At 40.4% G+C, this 19,122-nt stretch overlaps 1 protein-coding gene across 5 annotated transcripts in view; it reads right to left on the reverse strand.

Annotated features, from left to right (window-relative positions):
* Positions 1-17,596, reverse strand: part of Dock3 (dedicator of cytokinesis 3) — a 307,606-nt gene extending 290,010 nt beyond the window's left edge. For all 5 annotated transcript variants that reach the window (XM_040739530.1, XM_040739529.1, XM_040739528.1 and 2 more), the window contains exon 1: positions 17,475-17,596. In XM_040739530.1, the coding sequence (XP_040595464.1) occupies positions 17,475-17,511 (37 nt within the window). In that variant the 5' untranslated portion in view covers positions 17,512-17,596. The remainder of the gene's footprint in view (positions 1-17,474) is intronic.
* Positions 17,597-19,122: the final 1,526 nt, after the last annotated feature.

Genomic DNA, 19,122 nt, shown 5'->3' on the forward strand with positions numbered 1-19,122 from the left:
AAACAACCTAGATGACCCTCAAGCAAAGAACAGATAAGGAAAATGTGATTAGACCAGCCAGGGGATCAAGGTCTGACAGGGGAACCCACAGAGACAGCTGACTTGAGCAGGGGGGAGCTCATAGACTCTGAACCAACAGTTAGGGATCCTGCATGGGACCAACCTAGGCTCACTGTGTGTGTGTGACAGTTATGTAGCTTGGTCTGTTTTTAAGTCGCCTAGCAGTGAGATTAGGACCTGGTGCTTAGCTGGCTTTTGGGAACCTGTTCCCCATGCTGGATTATCTTGCCCAAGCTTGATAATACAGGAGGAGGAGCTCAGTCCTACATCAACTTGATGTGCCATGCTTTGTTCAAGCCCATGGGAGGCCTACCCCTTTCTGAATGGAGATGGAGGAGTGGATGGGGAGGGGGTAGATGGGAATGGGGTTAATGAACAGGAGGAAAAGGGGGAGGGGAAACTGTGGTCTGTGTGTAAGATAAATGAAAATAATGTTAATTAAGTAAATTTTTAAAAAGAAAGAAAGGGAAAACAAATAGACCAAGAAAAAAGCAGACACTTCATATTATTTTCACATGATAATTATATATGAAATATGAGACATCATAACTGGCACCACAGAAATTCAAAAGGCCCATAAGAAATTATTAGGAAACTTACAGATGAGCACATTTTTTATAGCTCAGAAGAAATAAGAGAAAAATCCCTAAAATCTATGACGTACCAAATCTGAAACATAAGGAATACAGACTCCTTTAATTCCTAGATGAAATAAGACAATTCCACAGGAACAGGTGCTTGCCCTCAAGCCTGACAGTCTGAATTTGATCCCAGGAATGCTCATGGTATAAAGGAAGAACCAACTCCCTTAAGCAGTCCTCTGACTTTCAAATGGACACTACTGCAAATGCATGTCCACAAACATATACAGACAAAAGTAAGTAAACAAAATGGAAAATATTTTAATTCACTAATAATTGCAGAAACCAAAAAGTTTCTATACAAATACAAGATGTGAGAGTGGATTTCTATAAAGAAATAGAAACATTAGAAAAATCTTATTGACATATTTAAAAAGTTCAATAGACAAAAACTCAAGTAAAGCCTTCCAAGAGAACAGATCAAATAGGAATAAGTATCAAGTATCAGGGCTTGAAGACAAGTAATAAGTAGGACATTCAGATCAGTAAATATTAAAATTAATAACAAAGTATAAACCAATATTAAAATTAGTAAAGTATAAGCCAAACATGTGAGATCTATAGGACACAATTAAAAAGCCAAATGCATCATAGGCATTGAAAGAGAATACACAGAAACATTGAATAAAATCATTTTCAGAAAATTTTCCAAACTTAGGGAAAGAGACAAACATCCAAACCTAGGAAGCATTTAGAACACTAACACTTACTAACACTAACACTTAACTAGAAAATAATTTCCCCATGCCATACTGCTGCTAAAACAGTTTTCTAATTGCTGTGACAAAATACCTCACAAAACCAACTACGGTTAACTTTATCAACTTGACACACATAGAATCACCAAGTAAGAAATTCTCACTGAGAGGCTGTCTACACTGGGTTGCTTGTGGGTGTGTCTGTGGTGGACTGTCTTAATTAATTTAGTGTAGGAAGGTCTAGATCACTACAAGTGGCATCATTCCCCAGGCAGGGTATCCCGAACTGTATAAGAGTGAAGAAACTGAGCTAAATATAAGCAGGCAGGCAGCATACATGCAGCCATTTCTCTCTGTTCTTGACTAGAGATGTGATGTGAATTTCTGCCACTTTGACTTCTCCAAAATAATGAACTATAACCCAAACTTGTAAGCTAAAATAGACCCTTTCTACCTTAAGTTGCTTTTTGTTAGAGTATTTTAGTATAACAACAGAAATAAAACTAGAACACTAACTTAAGGAAAAGCTGCTCTGGTATAGTTTGAGAGTACAGTCCACCCATTCAGGGAAGTCATGATCATGGGGCATCTGGCATTTTGTATCTGCAGTCAGGAAGTGTAGTGTTAATCTAATTAATCTTTATCAATACAAAATTGGGAGTCAAATATTAGGATAAGAACCTGGAAGATCAGAGAACAGAGAGCAGTCACCAGTTACTTCCTACCCCTTCAGTTCCTCTGTCTAAAAGGGACAAGATCCTGCCTCAGGCCCGCCTTAACATTTCCTATCCCTCTCTCTACAATCCTCCAAACCTCTATGGTCAGCTAATAGCTAACTTCGCCTTCTGACTCCAAGCAAGCTTTATTTGTCAGAACACAATTAAAATATCACACAACAAGGAAACAGAGATACATCAAAGCTGGTGCTCACCTCATTTTCCTCTTTTTATTTGGTCTCATTTTCCTCTTTTTATTTGGTCTAAGAACCCAGCCCATGAAATATACTACACACAACTAAGGATGTGTCTTCCCACCTCAAATTAACCCAGTCTAGAACTCACAGACAGTCCAGAAGTTTGTCTCCAAGGTAATTCTGGATACTGTCAAATTGACAATATTAACCATCAAAACTAAATATATAAAACACAAAGTTTATTGAATGAAAACTGCAAAAGAGAAACACAAATTCAGATATAAAATGAAAACCATCAAAGTAACAGCACATTTCTCAACAGAAACCTAAAACCAAAAAGGCAATGGATGACACATTTCAACCTCTAAATAACTGACAGTAACCGTCAACTCAGATTACTATATCCTGTAAAGCTATTCTTTATCACCAAAAGAGAAAAGCAAAACTTTTCCATAATAATTACAAACCAGAGGAATTCATGACAACTAAAGTAGCACTACAGAAGATATCTGAAGGAATCTTATATACAAAAGATAAATGCATCCATGAGACAAGGGAAGTAGAAGGGAGGCACTAGAATCCTAAGTAACCCAATGAAGACAAGGAAAGTAGTAAACAGTCTAAAACAACAAAATGACATGAATGAAATGTGTATCTTTCAATAAAAGCCCTGAATGTTAATGTTCTTAATTCTTCAATCAAAAGGCACAGACTAACAATGAATTTAAAAATCAGGTCCCACTGGGCATGATGGAACACACCTTTAATCCCAACCAACCTCACTCAGGATGGTTTCTTCTAGTGCCATTCATTTGCCTGCAAATTTCAAGATTCCATTGTTTTTTCCGCTGAGTAGTACTCAATTGTGTAGATGTACCACATTTTCTCTATCCACTCTTCAGTTGAGGGGCATCTAGGTTGCTTCCAGGTTCTGGATATCACAATAATACTGCTATGAACATAGTGGAACAGATGTCCTTGTTGTATGAATTTGCATCTTTTAGATATATGCCTAAGAGTGGAATTGCTGGGTCTTGTGGTAGATTGATTCCCATTTTCATGAGGAATCTCCATTCTGATTTCCAAAGTGGCTGTACAAGTTGGCACTCCCACCAGCAGTGGAGGAGTGTTCTCCTCTTTCCACATCCTCTCCAGCATAAATTGTCTTCGGTGTTTTTTATTTTAGCCATTCTGACAGGAGTAAGATGGCATCTCAGAGTTGTTTTGATTTGCATTTCCCTGATGGCTAAGGATGTTGAGCATTTTCTCAAGTATCTCTTAGCCATTTTAGACTCCACTATTGAGAATTCTCTATTTAGTTCAGTTCCCCACTTTTTAATTGCATCCTTTGGTGTTTTGGAGACTTGCTTCTTGAGTTCTTTGTAAATTTTGGAGATCAGCTCTCTGTCAGATATAGAGTTAGTGAATATCTTTTCCCATTCTGTGGACTGCCTTTTTGTCTTGTTGACTGTGTCCTTTGCCTTACAGAAGCTTCTTAGTTTCAGGAGGTCCCATTTGAATATGATGCAAAAATACTCAATAAAATACTAGCAAATTGGATCCAAGAACACATCCAAAAAATCATCCACCATGATCAAGTAGGCTTCATCTCAGGGATGCAGGGATGGTTCAACATTAGAAAATCTATCAATGTAATCCACCATACAAACAAACTGCAAAGCAAAAACTGCATGATCATCTCACTAGATGCTGAAAAGGCCTTTGACAAATCCAACACCCCCTCATGATAAAGGTCCTAGAAAGATCAGGGATAACAGGAACATACCTGAACATAATAAAAGCAATATACAGTAAACCAACAGCTAACATCAAACTAAATGGAGAGAAACTCAACACAATTCCTCTAAAATCAGGAACAAGACAAGGCTGTCCACCCTCTCCATATCTCTTCAATATTGTACTTGAAGTTCTAGCTAGAGCAATAAGACAACAAAAGGAGATCAAAGGGATACAAATAGGAAAAGAAGAAGTCAAGCTTTCACTATTTGCAGATGATATGATAGTTTACATAAGTGACCCAAAAAGCTCCTCAAAGGAACTCCTAGAGCTGATAAACACCTTCAGCAAAGTGGCAGGATATAAGGTTAACTCAAAAAAATCAGTAGCCCAATTATATACAGATGATAAAGTGGCTGAGAAAGAAATCAGAGAAGCATCACCCCTTACAATAGCCATAAACAGCATCAAATATCTGGAGATAATGATAACCAAAGAAGTGAAAGACCTGTATATCAAGAACTTTGAATCTCTAAAGAAAGAAATCAAAGAGTATACCAGAAAATGGAAAGATCTCCCATGTTCTTGGATTGGTAGGATCAACATAATAAAAATGGAAATCTTGCCTCTTTTGTATATAAGATTCCTTCAGATATCTTCTGTAGTGCTGTGTTTTGGCTATCCTGGGTCTTTTGTTTTTCCATATAAAGTTGATTATTGTTCTTTCAGGGTCTGAAGAATTGTGCTGGTATTTTGATCGGGATTGCATTGAATCTGTAGATTGCTTTTGGCAAGATTTACAACAAAGGAACTTAAGGAGGCATCACCATACCTGACTTCAAGCTCTATTATAGAGCTATAGTCCTAAAAACAGCTTGGTACTAGCACAAAAATAGACAGGTAGACCAATGGAATCGAATTGAAACCCCTGAGATTAATCCGCAAGCCTATGAACACCTGATTTTCAACAAAGAAGCTAAAATTATACAATGGAAAAAAGAAAGCATCTTCAACAAATGGTGCTGGCATAACTGGATATTGGCATGTGGAAGACTACAGATAGATCTATGTCTATCGCCATGCACAAAACTTAAGTCCAAATGGATCAAAGACCTCAACATAAATCCAGCCACACTGAAACTCTTAGAAGAGAAAGTGGGAGATACTCTTCAATGAATTGGTACAGGAGACCACTTCCTGAACATAACACCAGTAGGACAGACACTGAGATCAACAATTAACAAATGCCACTATAGTTTTAAAAAGAAATCTGGCACTAGGGAATTGTACAGAGATCCACAAGGATGACCCAAACTAGGAGCCTAAGCAATAATGGAGAGGCTACCTTAAATGCCCTTCCCCTATAATGAGAATGATAACTATCTTAAATACCATCCTAGAGCCTTCATCCAGTAGCTGATGGAAACAGAAGCAGATACCCACAGCCAAGCACAGAGCCAAACTTCTGGAATCCAGTTGTAGAGAGGGAGGAGTGATGAACAAAGGGATCAACACCACATTGAGAAAACCCACAGAAACACCTGACCTGAGCAAGTGGGAGCTCATGGACATCAGTCTAACAGCTGGGGAACCAACATGGGACCAAACCAGGTCCCCTGAATGTGGTTGTCAGCTAGGAGCACTGGGCAGCCTGTGGGGCCTCTGGCAGTGGAACCAGGATGTATCCCTAGTGCATGAATGGACTTTGGGAGCCCATTTCTCATAAAGGGAAACTCTCTTAGCCTAGATACAGAGGGGAGAGCACAGGCCCTGCCCCAAATGACTTGACAGATTTTGATGATCCCTCATAGAAGGCCTCACCCTCCATGGGGAGTGGATGGAGGATGGGATGGGGGGGTTGTTAGGAGGTATAGGAGGCTAGGAGGGAGAGGGGACTGGGATTGGTATGTAAAATAAGATTGTTTTTAACTTAAATAAAATCTATAAAAAATAATAAACATCTGATTTGAGTGATGTCATAGGTCAAATAGACCTATCAGACATCATTACAAAACATTCCATCCAAACACTGCAGAATGCACACCCATCTCACAAGCTTTCTATCATCCCACAGAACTTTCTCTAAAGTAGATTATAGTATGACCCAAAGCAAATCTTAACAAATAAAAATCCAAAAACTTCTTGTAATCTACCTGACCACAATGGAATAAAGCTAGAATCAAAAGCAAGAGAAATAGAACATTCACAAATTAACAGAGATTAAATGACACAATATTAAATGAGGAATGGCTCATTAAAGAAGTCAAGAAGAAAACTAAGGGCTAGGGAGATGACTAAGTTGGTAATGTACCTGCCTTTCAAGCACGAGAACCTGCATTAGATACTCAGAATACATGAAAAGGGCTGGGCATGAAGGCGTGTGTATTCCCAGCTTTGGGAGTTAGGAGACAGCCTACCTGAACGGATGAACCTCAAGTTCAGCAAATGCTTCCCCAAAGGAGAGACTGACAAAGGAAGAGATTGTGATGAGAGAAAAGACTAACACCACGAGAGAGAGAGAGAGAGAGAGAGAGAGAGAGAGAGAGAGAGAGAGAGAGAAATAACATGGTCCTACAGTTATTTTTTTCTTTTTTATCATTTTTATTTTAATTTTAAATAGCTTGTTTTACATGTCAATCCCAGTTCCCTCTCCCTCCCCTCCTCCCGCACTCCCCTTCTCCCCCACCCTCCCACCCTATTGCCAAATCCTTCCACATAGGAGATATCTAGAGTCTGTCATTTCACTCTGGGTAGGGTCCAGGCACTCCCCTAAGAGTCCAGGCTGAGAGAGCATCCCTCTTTGTGCTATAGGCACACGATGACTGTTTGTATTCCAGGGATAGACACTGATCCACAGCTCAGGGCCCCATAGGTTGCCCAGGCCTTCTCACTGACACTCACATTTGGGGGGGTCCAGATCAGTCCCATGCTCTGTCGCTCTGGGGTCCAAGAGCTCTCCTCTGTTCAGGTCAGCTGTCTCTGTTGGTTTTGCCAGCCCATTCTTTGCCAATTTGCTCATCACTCCTCTCTCTCTGTCACTGGGTTCCTTGGGTTCAGTTCAGTGATTAATTGTGTGTTTGCCTCTGCTTCCATCAGTCACAGGATGAAGGCTCCCGGATGGTTATAGACATCAAGTTCATTATCAGGAATGGGCATTCGAGGTGGTCTCTCCACTATTGCTTAGCTTGCCAATTGGTGTTATCCCTTTAGATCACTCGAGGTCACTCTGGTGCCTGATCTGTCTTCTATCCTGGTCCTACAGTTATTTTAAATGCCTACTTACATGGATATATAGAAAGAAGACTAGAAAGGTATGTCAATATGTTAGCAAGAGTTATATCTGTGCAAAAAATGTTTAATTGTGTGTGTGTTTTCATATCTTCTGATATTTATATAATAAATGTATCTTATATAATCAGAAAAATGAATACAGATAAATAAACATCAAATGAATTCAACATACTGAATTCACACTATAGAAAAGACTACAATACATTACATTTTGGAGAAACTTTAACCAAAATAGAAAAAAAATCTCTTCGTTATGCTTTTAACAGTGGAAAAGCCACTGATCCAAAACACAGAATTCCCTAAAGATACTGAACAAAAAGTAATGGGGAAAAGTCAAATTATATTACAATTACCTGATATAAATTTCTGAATCACTGTTGTAATTCAAGGTGAGATGAATCGCTACAGGAATCCTCAAGCTCCCACCCAAAGTCAGTCATTTGAACTCAGTCATAAGCAGTAAATCCCTAACAAGCTCAGTAAATAAATGGTCAAGCACAAATACATATTCACATCACATGCCTAACAACCATATATTAGATTCACAGCCTGCCTTTTAAAACAGCCTCAAGATTAACAAAAAATAATAAACTCTTTGCCAGTTCAGACCCCCAGTGGAGTACATATTAGATCCTGATGATACAAACATGAACAAAGCTTCTTGTCCAAAAGCTGCTAAGTCTTCTGGGACAAAGAAATGCAATCAAGCATATTATAAGGGAGTAAGGGACGTGTCAGAAGCAGCACTTCTTTATATCAGGCAGAGCTGTAGGAAGGCATCCAAGAGATGACATCTGAGCTTTTTCAGCTGGCATTCCCCAAACAGAAAAAGGTAGTCATAGAATCTTGGTAATATTATAACCTGAACAAAGCAAAAAGGTAGAAAATTAAAGTCTTTCTGAATAGGGGTGTATCAAGAACATAGGTTTATCATAGTCAACAAATATCTGAGATAAACTATCCTCTAAACAGAAAAGGATTGCTTTAGCTCACAATTTTAGAACTTTAGTCTATGACTGGACTGATGAAACTAGGACTCTCAGGAAGCAGGAGCACATAGCACAGCAAATTTACCTCAAAGTCAGGAAGCAAGAAATGAAAAGGAAGAACATCTAGGTCCTCACTAGTGTTTCCAAAGACCCATCCCCATTAACCACAAAGCCTGCATCTACCACTTCCCAATAGCCCAGCCATCTTTAACACATAGGCCTTGAGAACAGGAATATTCCAAGTCCAGACTGTAGCAATGTGGATTTTAGAAAGAAAGTCAGAAATAAAAGTCAAGAAAATTTTAACACTACATTTCCTATGTATGATGGTAAAAATGGGACTAACCTCTTTTCAATACTAATATTTCTTTGACATACCCCATAACTAAAAGTAGATCCACACACTCCTCTCAACCACATCTTTCTTCCTCACTAAAATACCTTGGCCATAGACCATAGTCTAGAACCTGTCCTAATCCCAAGCACTGTCAGATTCACAAAGGTGGTGTAGCTGGCACTGTCATGAAATGTTCATCCAGGTTATTTGCATTGAAAATATAACACAGCAAAAATACAATTTATGCACTAAGTACTTCCCTCTGGTGTTTACTGAAAATTAAATGTTGTCATTTAATATTTTATTAGCTATCTGCAAAAAGACAAGCAACTTGGATAACAAAGTCTTATTAATTATATAAATGATCAAAGAAAGATGAGCAAAATCACAAACCTTCAAAAATATTTGAAAAGTTGTACTGATAAACCAAGTACAATAACCTACATGTGATGAAAATAAAGATAAAACATTTATAAAGGACATTTAGGGTCGGGCAGTGGTGGTGCATGCCTTTAATTTCAGCACTCAGGAGGCAGAGGTAGGCAGATCTCTGAGTTCAAGGCCAGCCTGGTCTACAAAGTAAGTTCCAGGACAGCCAGGACTACACAAAGAAAGACTGTTTTTTTGGGGGGGAAGGAACATTTAACATCTTTTATTTGATATTATGTATAAACTCAGAATACATAGTTTGATTTTTGATTCAAACGAAGTAAGTTCTAGAAAAAAATAGGTTCTAGAGTTTAGTTGGTTATAAGTTCAATATAAACAAATTAAATATGGAATAACATCTCAAAAGTCAACTAAAGCCAAATGCAATGCCACACTAACAAAAGTGTTCAATTGAATTCACAAGCACATGAAGCCCTCCATATGCCTGGCATTGAATTCTATCTTCCAAGAACACTGAGGTAACTAGCACAATCCTTACTTTTAAAAGTTTATAAAATGAGGAAATTGAATTAAATGGAAAGAAACTCAAAATAATTCCACTAAAATCAGGAACAAGGCAAAGCTGTTCACTTTCCATATTTATTAAAGTAGTACTTGAAGTTCTAGTTAGATCAATAAGACAACTAAAGGATATCAAGGGGATACAGATTAGAAAGGAAGAAGTCAAAGCATCACTATTTGCAGATGACATGATAGTTTACATAGGAGATCCCAAAATTGTACCAGGCAATTCTTAGGTCTGATAAAACATCTTCATCAAAGTGGCTGGATACAAAATTAACTCAAAAAAGTCAGTAGTCCTCCTATATATAAACAACAAATGGGTAGAGAAAGAAATCAGGGAAACAACACCCTTCACAATAGCCACTAATAATATAAAATATCTTGGGGTTACTCTAACCAAACAAGTGAAAGACCTGTATGACAAGAAGTTGAAGTCTTTGAAGAAAGAAACTGAAGAAGAAATCAGAAGATGAAAAGATCTCTCATGATCATGGATCAGTGGGACTAACACATCCTACCAAAAGCAATCTATAGATCCAACACAATCCCCATGAAAATCCCAACATAATTCTTTACAGATCTTGAAAGAAAAATACTCAACTTCATATGGAAAAACAAAAAAGCAGGATAGCTAAAACAATCCTGTATAATAAAAGAACTTCCGGAGGTGTCACCATCCCTGCTATAGACCTCTGATGTATTGGGGATTAAAAAGATCTTCAGAGACTATGTGAAAAACTTTACAAAATCTTGCTTCTCTATACAAAATTTTTTAGGGGCAGGGGGTAATGAAAGAGACTTGAGAACACAATCTTAAACAGGATTATTCACTACAGTAAAACCATAACATTGGAAATAAATACCTAATATAGCAGGCCAACTGCTGTTTTCATACTAGGGATAATTTAAAACATTTTTATTATCAAAAATAAAGATACAGAATTCAAAAAAGATTCAAAGGCTATTAAAGATTAAAATTCAGCACCAAGTATGAATATAAGGTACTTCCAACCTCAATGACCATTCTTTTCATACTGTCATGTTTTATTTTAGGTTGTGTGTAAAAAATGCTACACATTGAGCTGGAGAGATGGCTCGGGGTTAAGAACATATGCTATTCTTCCAGAGGACTCAAGTTCAGATTCACACCCATGTTCAGCAGCTCACAACTGCCTGGAACTCCATCTCTAGAGGAGCACCCTATCTGGCCTCTGTCATTACTGGAACACACTTGACAGACACAAATACATACACATAAATAAGCATTCTAAATGTTCAAACTGAAAATATTATCATGTTTACAATGCACTTTAATACTTCTAAAGTATATTCTAATACTACATGATAAAAATCATCTGTAAATGTGGTCTACTGAATGTTGTTATACATTAAATTTATTAAAATGTTAAGCTGACTATGGTAGTTCATGTACCCTGTTGCCCAGCTACAGTGGAGATTTAGATGGGAGCCCAGAAATTAGAGACTAACCTGGACAACACAGCAAGATACCCATTTCTATAAGGGGGGCACTCAACCAATGAACTGTTTATTCACAAGCCTAGGAACACGAGTTCAGATCCTTAGCACCTACCCATGTAAAAGCCAAACACATCTATAACACCAGTGCTGGTGTGGGGGAGAGGGACAGGGAGATCTCTGAAAGCTCTCTGGTCAGTTAGTCAACAGTCAATCTAGCTAAATCCTTGAGTTCCAAGTCCAATGAAAGACCCTGTCTCAAAAAATAAGGTGGAGAGCAATTAAAATAGACACTTCAAGGTCAATCTCCACTTACACACATGCGCATATCATATATACCACAAACAAACACAAGCTTTTAATTGATAAATTCCCTGCAGATTATTTCCTGTGTGCCTTAGAGAACAGAAGTGAACACAACTCCTTTTGGTTTAAAAAGCCATTCAATAAACGTTTGCTAAATTCAGTTTCTTTCCTCTGTCCTAGGTGTCTTTCTAAAAAAGAATAATATGCTGGACAGATTCTAGACTAGTGGTTCTCAAAATGTGGGTCGCAAACCCTTTAGGAGGTCAAACAACCCTTTCATAGGGGTCCCCTAAAACCACTGGAAAAACAGATATTTACATTATGATTCATAACAGTGGCAAAATTACAATTATGAAGTAGCAGCAAAAATACTTTTATGGTTGAGGGTCACTATTACATGAGGAACTGTATGGGAACAGCCTTAGGAAGGGTGAGAATCACTGCTCTAGACTTTGTCTCAACTTTCAAGCTAGACATATAGTACTGACAAATTCCATTCAAAGGCAAAGGGTGTAATAAAAGAATCTGTAGAGCTGGCAAGATGATTTAGCAGATAAAACAGCACTGCTGCCCAAGCCTGGCAACCTGAGTTTAGTCCCTGGAACCCATAGTGGAAGAAGGAATCCAACTTCCAAAAGTCGCCTCCATACCACAATGGGACCTCGTGTGCCAATACTCGAACACAATATAATACAGAGAGAGAGGGGGGGGAGAGCGAGCAAAACAAAAAATCTGTAGCATAGAATTCTGAAATCTTGGGTTCAAATTTCAATTCAGCCCTTAATAGGCTAGTTATATCTGTCACTTTACTCCTGTCACAATGCTCAAGTAAAATCTTAAATGTTAACATTCCCTGTAAATACTAAACCTATGATTATAAAGTGCAGATTATATCCTTGTTTTCAGAACAAAATAAAGCTCTGGAGACGTGACATCTCTTCCCCCAGTAGGTATCTTTACCTCAAAAAGAGGTATTGTTTCTCAGCCAGGCAGTGGTGGCTCACGCCTTTAATCCCAGGACTTGGAAGACAGAGGCAGGTGGATCTCTGTGAGTTTGAGGCCAGCCTGGTTTACAGAGCGAGTGCCAAGATAGTCTCCAACGTTTCAGATAAATCTTGTCTCAAAACAAAACAAAACAAACAAAAAGGTATTGATTCTCTTTCAGAAACTTCAAAAACTGACCTTCCCAGAAGCAGAGATCCATAGCCAAGCACTGAGCCCAACTCCTGGAATCCAGTTGTAGAGAGGGAGGAGTGATGAACAAAGGGATCAACACCACATTGGGAAAACCCACAGAAACACCTGACCTGAGCAAGTGGGAGCTCATGGACCCCAGTCTGACAGCTGGGGAACCAACATGGGACTAAACCAGGTCTCCTGAACGTAGGATGTCAGTTAGGAGCCCTGGGCAGTCTATGGGGCCTCTGGCAGTGGAACCAGGGTGCATCCCTAATGCACGAATGGACTTTGGGAGCCCATTTCTCATAAAGGGATACTCCCTTAGCCTAGATACAGAGGGGGAGGGCCCAGGCCCTGCCCCAAATGACTTGACAGATTTTAATGATCCCTCATGGAAGGCCTCACCCTCCCTGGGGAGTGGATGGGGAGGTTGTTGAGACGAATGGGAGGATGGGAGGGAGAGGGAACTGGGATTGATATGTAAAATAAGATTGTCTATAATTTATATACATATATATTTTTTTTAAAACTGAGCTTCCTTCTTGGGACTGGTGAGCCATAAAATAACTAAAGTTACCATGTTGTCAGATTATTCTAATGACCAGTGGATTTACTCAAATGCTGTGGACAGTGGCTACTTCCCATAGGGTCCCTGCTCTACCTCAGACTCCTCTGTACTACAGATCTTTTGTTTTCTTTCCTTCCTTTTCATCCTTTCTTTTTCTGTCTTCCCTTCTTGTTTGCCTTCCCCACTCTCCCTCCTCAAACTCCTGATCAGTCTCTTGAGTTCAAGGAAATATAAACCACACCAGGTTTTACCACAGATCTTTAGAAGTTAAATTTCCATGAAACCAGTGATTTATTTAAATAAAAATAAAAAACCGTACACATATACCCCAGTCTTGGGAAAACCAGGGCACAGAAAATTAAAGCAAAAAAATATTTTTAATTAGGAAAAATGAATATAGCATTACAAAACTATTGTTAAATATGTTAAATATTCTGGAAGGTAATGAGGGAAATATTTCATGGTATAAGAATTGAAAAATAGCCAACAATAAGAATCAATGTTCTGAATTATTAAAAAGTTTATCATGGGGCTGGGGATGTAGCTCACTGGCAGAATGCCTACCTCGCATAAACATGTGGTTTTGTTTGTTTGTTTTCAACCTAATGACAGCAGTGGAATAAATAAGATGGCTTTTTGAGGCAGTTTCCACATTCTCTTAGCTACATTTTCTACTGTTATGACAAATAGACCATGACCAAAATCAACTTAGGAAGGAAAGTGTTTAATTTGGCTTGCAGGTTATAGTCCCTCATCAGAGGAAGCCAAGGCAGAAACTGAAGCAGAGACCACAGAGAAATGCTGCTTACAGATTTGATCCCTGTGGCTTACTGAGCCTGTTTTCTTATACAACCCAGGATCACCTGACCATGGGCAGTACTACCTACGGTAAGCTAGGCCTTCCCACATCAGTCATTAATCAAAAAAAAAATATATATATATATATCCATCCCCACAGGCTTACTGTAGTCAGTCTGGTGAAGATGATTCCCTAGTTAAATTCTCTCTCCCCAGAGATTTTTGTCAAGTTGACCAAAACTAACCAGCATACACATCTATGACATCAAAGCAATGCATACATACTCATACCATTGCTGTTTATCTATTGAATGAATTTAATTACATTTTTGTTTTCCATGGGTATTTCCTGTTCTTGTTACTAGAGGGTGAGAAAATTGTTGTTTTTAGTTTTGGTTTCCCTATTTGGTAGTTTGAGTAAAATCAGTAAAAAGGACAAGTGTTTTTCTTATTTGATGCACTGTAGAGCAGGAAGTTCCTTGCAATGACAACCTAAGAAATAAAACAAACAGAATTTTCCAAGCAATCATGGTTTCAGACTAACCTAAACTATAGAGTAAAACCCTGTTGCAAAAACACAAAGGGAAGAAATGAAAAAAAAACCCTAATAATATTAGAGAAGAAGAGCAAAACAGTCAAGTATGTCATAAAATATCTCCCACTGCCAAATAAATAATAAATGGACTATACACTTGTTAAGTGACCAAAGAAAGAAAAACAGGAAGCAAAGAAAGCAACCTCCTTTTCATCATTTATATAATAAATATCCTATAAAGACTACTCTGGGAATTACATATAGCAAGCAACACAATTGGGTTCCTCCAGCAAACTGACTGACACATCATTTATCTTCACAAAAGTACAGTGCTCTCCCTGCCTTCTCAAGCCAATCACAGAATATAACAAAAAGGAGGCTCAGGTACCACATAGTCTTAAGTGGAAAATAATAAAAGAAATGCTGTAACCTGTACAGAGCTCCTCTACTGTAAAAACAAAGATATAAAGGTGGGCTTGGTGACACACACCTTTAATCCCAGTACTCAGAAGGCTGAAGCAGGTGGATTTCTGTAAGGACTAGGGCAGCCAAGGGGCTACATAGTGAGAAACTGTGTTGAAAGAAAAATGTTAATTACTAGTAGATTTCAAAAGTCTTACAAATCTGAAAACACAATGGAACAACTTCATACAGGGTGATGGATATCAGGAGCTCTTTCTCACACTTCTCCAGACTGGATGGGAAGCATGCTTTCATCCTTGCTGTAGGATTACAAATTGCCAAACAGGAACAGAAATCTATGCTCCAACTTAGTCACAAAATTCAAAGCTAGGACCAGTGAGACAGCTCAATGGACTAAGGCACCTGCTACTAAGCCAGATGACCTGAGTTCAACCCCAACCCCAAGGTGTTCCATGCATATGCCCCACACAAATAAATAAAAATAAATTTTTAATTTTTAAAAAAAGGGTCAAAGCTGGACTCAAAATATTTTCTTATAGAAACAATATGAATAGTTAAACTTTCAAGGTAGTCCTTAAAGCAATTAAACAATGGAACAAATGAAAAATCATTTGCATTGACATTTTTCTCATTTTAAGCAAAATATTGAAGATACCTTACAGATTAAATTAGATTTTAAGAAAATGCCTATAAGTTTAGCCCTTAACATGTTTATGGAGGGAAAAATGTCCTGAGTTTTAAACTATTTAAACAAAAAACTTTTAGACCAAAACTCAGGAAGAGACAGTTGAAAAAAACTGTGAGAGAAATACCAAGTAGTTGCCTTTTTTCTTTTAAGAAGAAAAAGCATCAAAATCATACCAGACAACAGCTGCAAAGAAACTGTCTTCAGAATGACAACAAGCATCAGGACCTACCCTGTGCCCTCTACAGGGAATAGCAAGTTTTCTAAAGCTAAGTACACAGTCGGAAGAATTCAAGAATCTCCTTCCATCAAATCCTAGTACTGTAAGATTCACATACACCTGTCCTGATTGGTTTGAACTGCCAGTCTCAGAACTACCACACTTAGTATTTATTATCAGAGTGTTATCACTCTCTAAATACTAATGGGGGAATTAACATTTACTAACTACTTAGTGTGTACTTGTTTGGTTTTACAACCCTATAAGATATGTAAACATGAACCCTCATTTGCACATTAAGAATATGATTTAAGTAAAAACACCAGTAAAAAGAAGCCAGCACTCTGAACTCCACTATCTGCACTACTTGGGAGTTTCCCTCACCCCAGAAGAAAAGAAATTAATCAAGTTTCACTGGACAGCTGACCACTTTCACAATGATTGCTTGGTATTCTAATTAAGTAGTTCTGACAGCAAGTTATGAAGAAGAAAAACCATCAACGCCTCATTTCATAGTATCAACTTAGTATTCAAGGAATGCTTTCAATAGCAAAGGTAAGAGTCCCTAGGGGTGAATGCCAGTATGAGCATCTTTTCCCAATTCTTTTTCAACAGACCCTGGGACCAGGAGTCTGTTTTTACCAGTTCCACTGTAGCATGGCTAATTAAAAACGTTGGGATGTTACTTTTCAGAACAAGGTAGAGAGCTTCTCGGACATAAATCCTGTTTTGACACACCTTGCCTGATGGCATTCCAAAGCAATTGTTAACACTTCAGTTGGCAAAGGTATTTTGTAATGAATTGTGAATGAATTACTGATACAATTGTTGCAATAATGGAAATAATTATTTGCCATTAGGTTTCTAAAATTTTCCATTACAAGAGAGAAAAACGCCGCATACTCAACAATTTAAATATTTCTAAGTAAATCCAAATTGTAAACACAATTTACATTAATGGAAAGTGGCTAAACACTCCTGTCATGTAATGACCAGGAAATACTAACATTGTAAAACACTTGAATGTTAAAAGAAATCGTTAGCCTCTGGAGTTTCACGTTTAACACTTAAAAAGAAAGTGAAGAATAACGTTCTCATTTGAAAGTATTTTTTTACCAAAACCATATCAACAAAATACACTAAACTTTAACAATGATGTATGTCCAAAACACCTCCCACGATAGCAGAGTAACTATTTCTAATACTTAAAGCAAAACAAGTATCTGCAACATTTTGAACGGAGAAAATGATGTCAACGATTTTCATCCTTTTTTTTTTTTTGGTAAGATTCCAATCGGAAAATAAACCACCATCGGGCTCATTAACTTTTGTGCACAAACTCATTAAAACCGAGCAGATTCTCAGAATGCATCTTCTTAGGTAAGCTGTCCTGCGCCCCACACCACAAACCTCCCGCAACTGCCCCGGCTCTGCGGCCCCTCCCGCGGGCCGCACCTGCTGAGGCCGCCCCGGCAGCGCCCCCTGCTGCCCTCCCGCACCCAGAGCCCCGAGCCCATCCCCGCGCCCGTAGCGCACCCGCCCCGCGCCGAGGCCGCACAGTCTGCGGGCAGGGGCGGAGGAGCCAGGGCAGCAATCGAGGCGGGGCCGGGACCCGGGCACGTGCCCCTGGGTCCCCGCCGCTGTCAGGCCCGAGCCTCACCTACCTACGCCGTATTTCTCCTCCTCCGTGGGGGTCCACATGGCCCGGCCGGGCGCAGCCCCGCAGGCGCGGCGGCTGGGTGGCAGCGCGGAGGGGACGACCGCAGGGGCGGCCGCGGGCCCGGCTGTGGCGCACCGCGAGGCAAGGCGGGGGCGGTCAGGCGGCGCGGGGCAGTAGGCGGCGCATCCCTCACAGGCCGTCCGGGATGCCACCGCCACCGCCGGATGCCACGTCCTGACAAGCGAGACTCCGCGGACGGCCGAGCAGCCCCTGGCGAGGCGGGCGAGGGCTCACCACCTGTCCGTCGCCACCGTCCCTGCGCCGCCGCTCGGTTCCTCACAGCTCCGTCGCTGGCTGCCCGGCGCCGCCGCGGCTCCGCTTGCCTCAGCGGGCTCGCAGGACGCCCGCGCATGCGCCGCTCCCTGGCGCGCGGGGGCTCGCAATACCCGGGCTCGCGCCGCCCGAGCCCGCGCGCGAATCCACGAGACGCCGCTGCGGGCCAGCGGAGGGAAATGTGCGAGAGGCTATTGGATAGCCCGGGCAGGCAGGCCAGGTCCCTCCGCCCACCCAGAGCCTTTGGCTGCAAGCTAGCGCCGGAGAAGACCGTGGTCCTGCGGGTGGAAGGCCACAGTACCTCCGGCCAGCCGTACCGAGATGGCCGCTCGCCCTCTGGTCAAAGAGCAGCGAACGAGTTAAATAAAAAAAAGGGGGGGGGCGTCATTAAGCTCACTCATTGTCGCCGTGCTGTCGCAGACACATCCTCTGAAGGGTCCTCTTCTGCCACCCTGGGTGGCTGGCAGAGTGGGATCGCCTTAAAGAAGCCAAGTGAAGCGCACGGGTTCCTGGACCCCTAGGGTGCTGTATCTAGGCCAAGGCCTCCAACATCTCCTGAGTTCTTTTGTTGAGTTGGCTGCTGTGGTGAGTGTGTGGGGCCTGAACAAGCTTAGCAGCCTTTCTTGTAAAGAAGCCTTTTCTCTCAGAACTCTATGTAGTTGTGTACATACATCAGAGACCTATGCCACAGCCTCTACGGGGCATAGGTATCCGCCTCCAGCCATCCTGAGTCCCGGCTCCCTCCTGGAACTTTCTTCCTCCTTCTAAGAATCCATTCACTCTGATGGTTACCAACATTATCTTATGACACCCTCCCCCCCTACTGTCAACTGCTAAGCAAAGACCAGGAACTTCGGGACCCTATATTTGGACCCAGCATACTGACAAATCATTGCTTGTCACCAGCTCTATAAATTCAAAACCTTGGTGTCATTCCTCACTATCACTCTTGGATGCCCTATTCTTCAAAACCCACCTCAGTTACCTCAATTAACTGTCTTCCAGGAAACCTAAACTAGTACTGCAGTCAACACAATGACAACTTTCCTCTCTTTTGTTTTAAAGTGAGAGAGAGAGAGAGAGAGAGAGAGAGAGAGAGAGAGAGAGAGAGAGAGAGAGAGAGAGAGAGAGAGAGAGAGAGAGACCTCTGGAAGATCAGTACCCTAATGCCAATGTCTCCAGCCCCCTCCTTACATTTTCTGTCTGGGATTTCAGGTATTCATTTCTATCTAACAACCCTAACCTTTCTCCCATAGGACTGTCAGTTTATTGGATTGTAGGCAAGCTTTAGGCTGAAATCCTTCTGGCCTCTCAGCTCC

The sequence above is a fragment of the Mesocricetus auratus genome, unplaced genomic scaffold, assembly GCF_017639785.1.
Source record: "Mesocricetus auratus isolate SY011 unplaced genomic scaffold, BCM_Maur_2.0 Super-Scaffold_100691, whole genome shotgun sequence".
In the NCBI taxonomy this organism is placed as follows: Eukaryota; Metazoa; Chordata; class Mammalia; order Rodentia; family Cricetidae; genus Mesocricetus; species Mesocricetus auratus.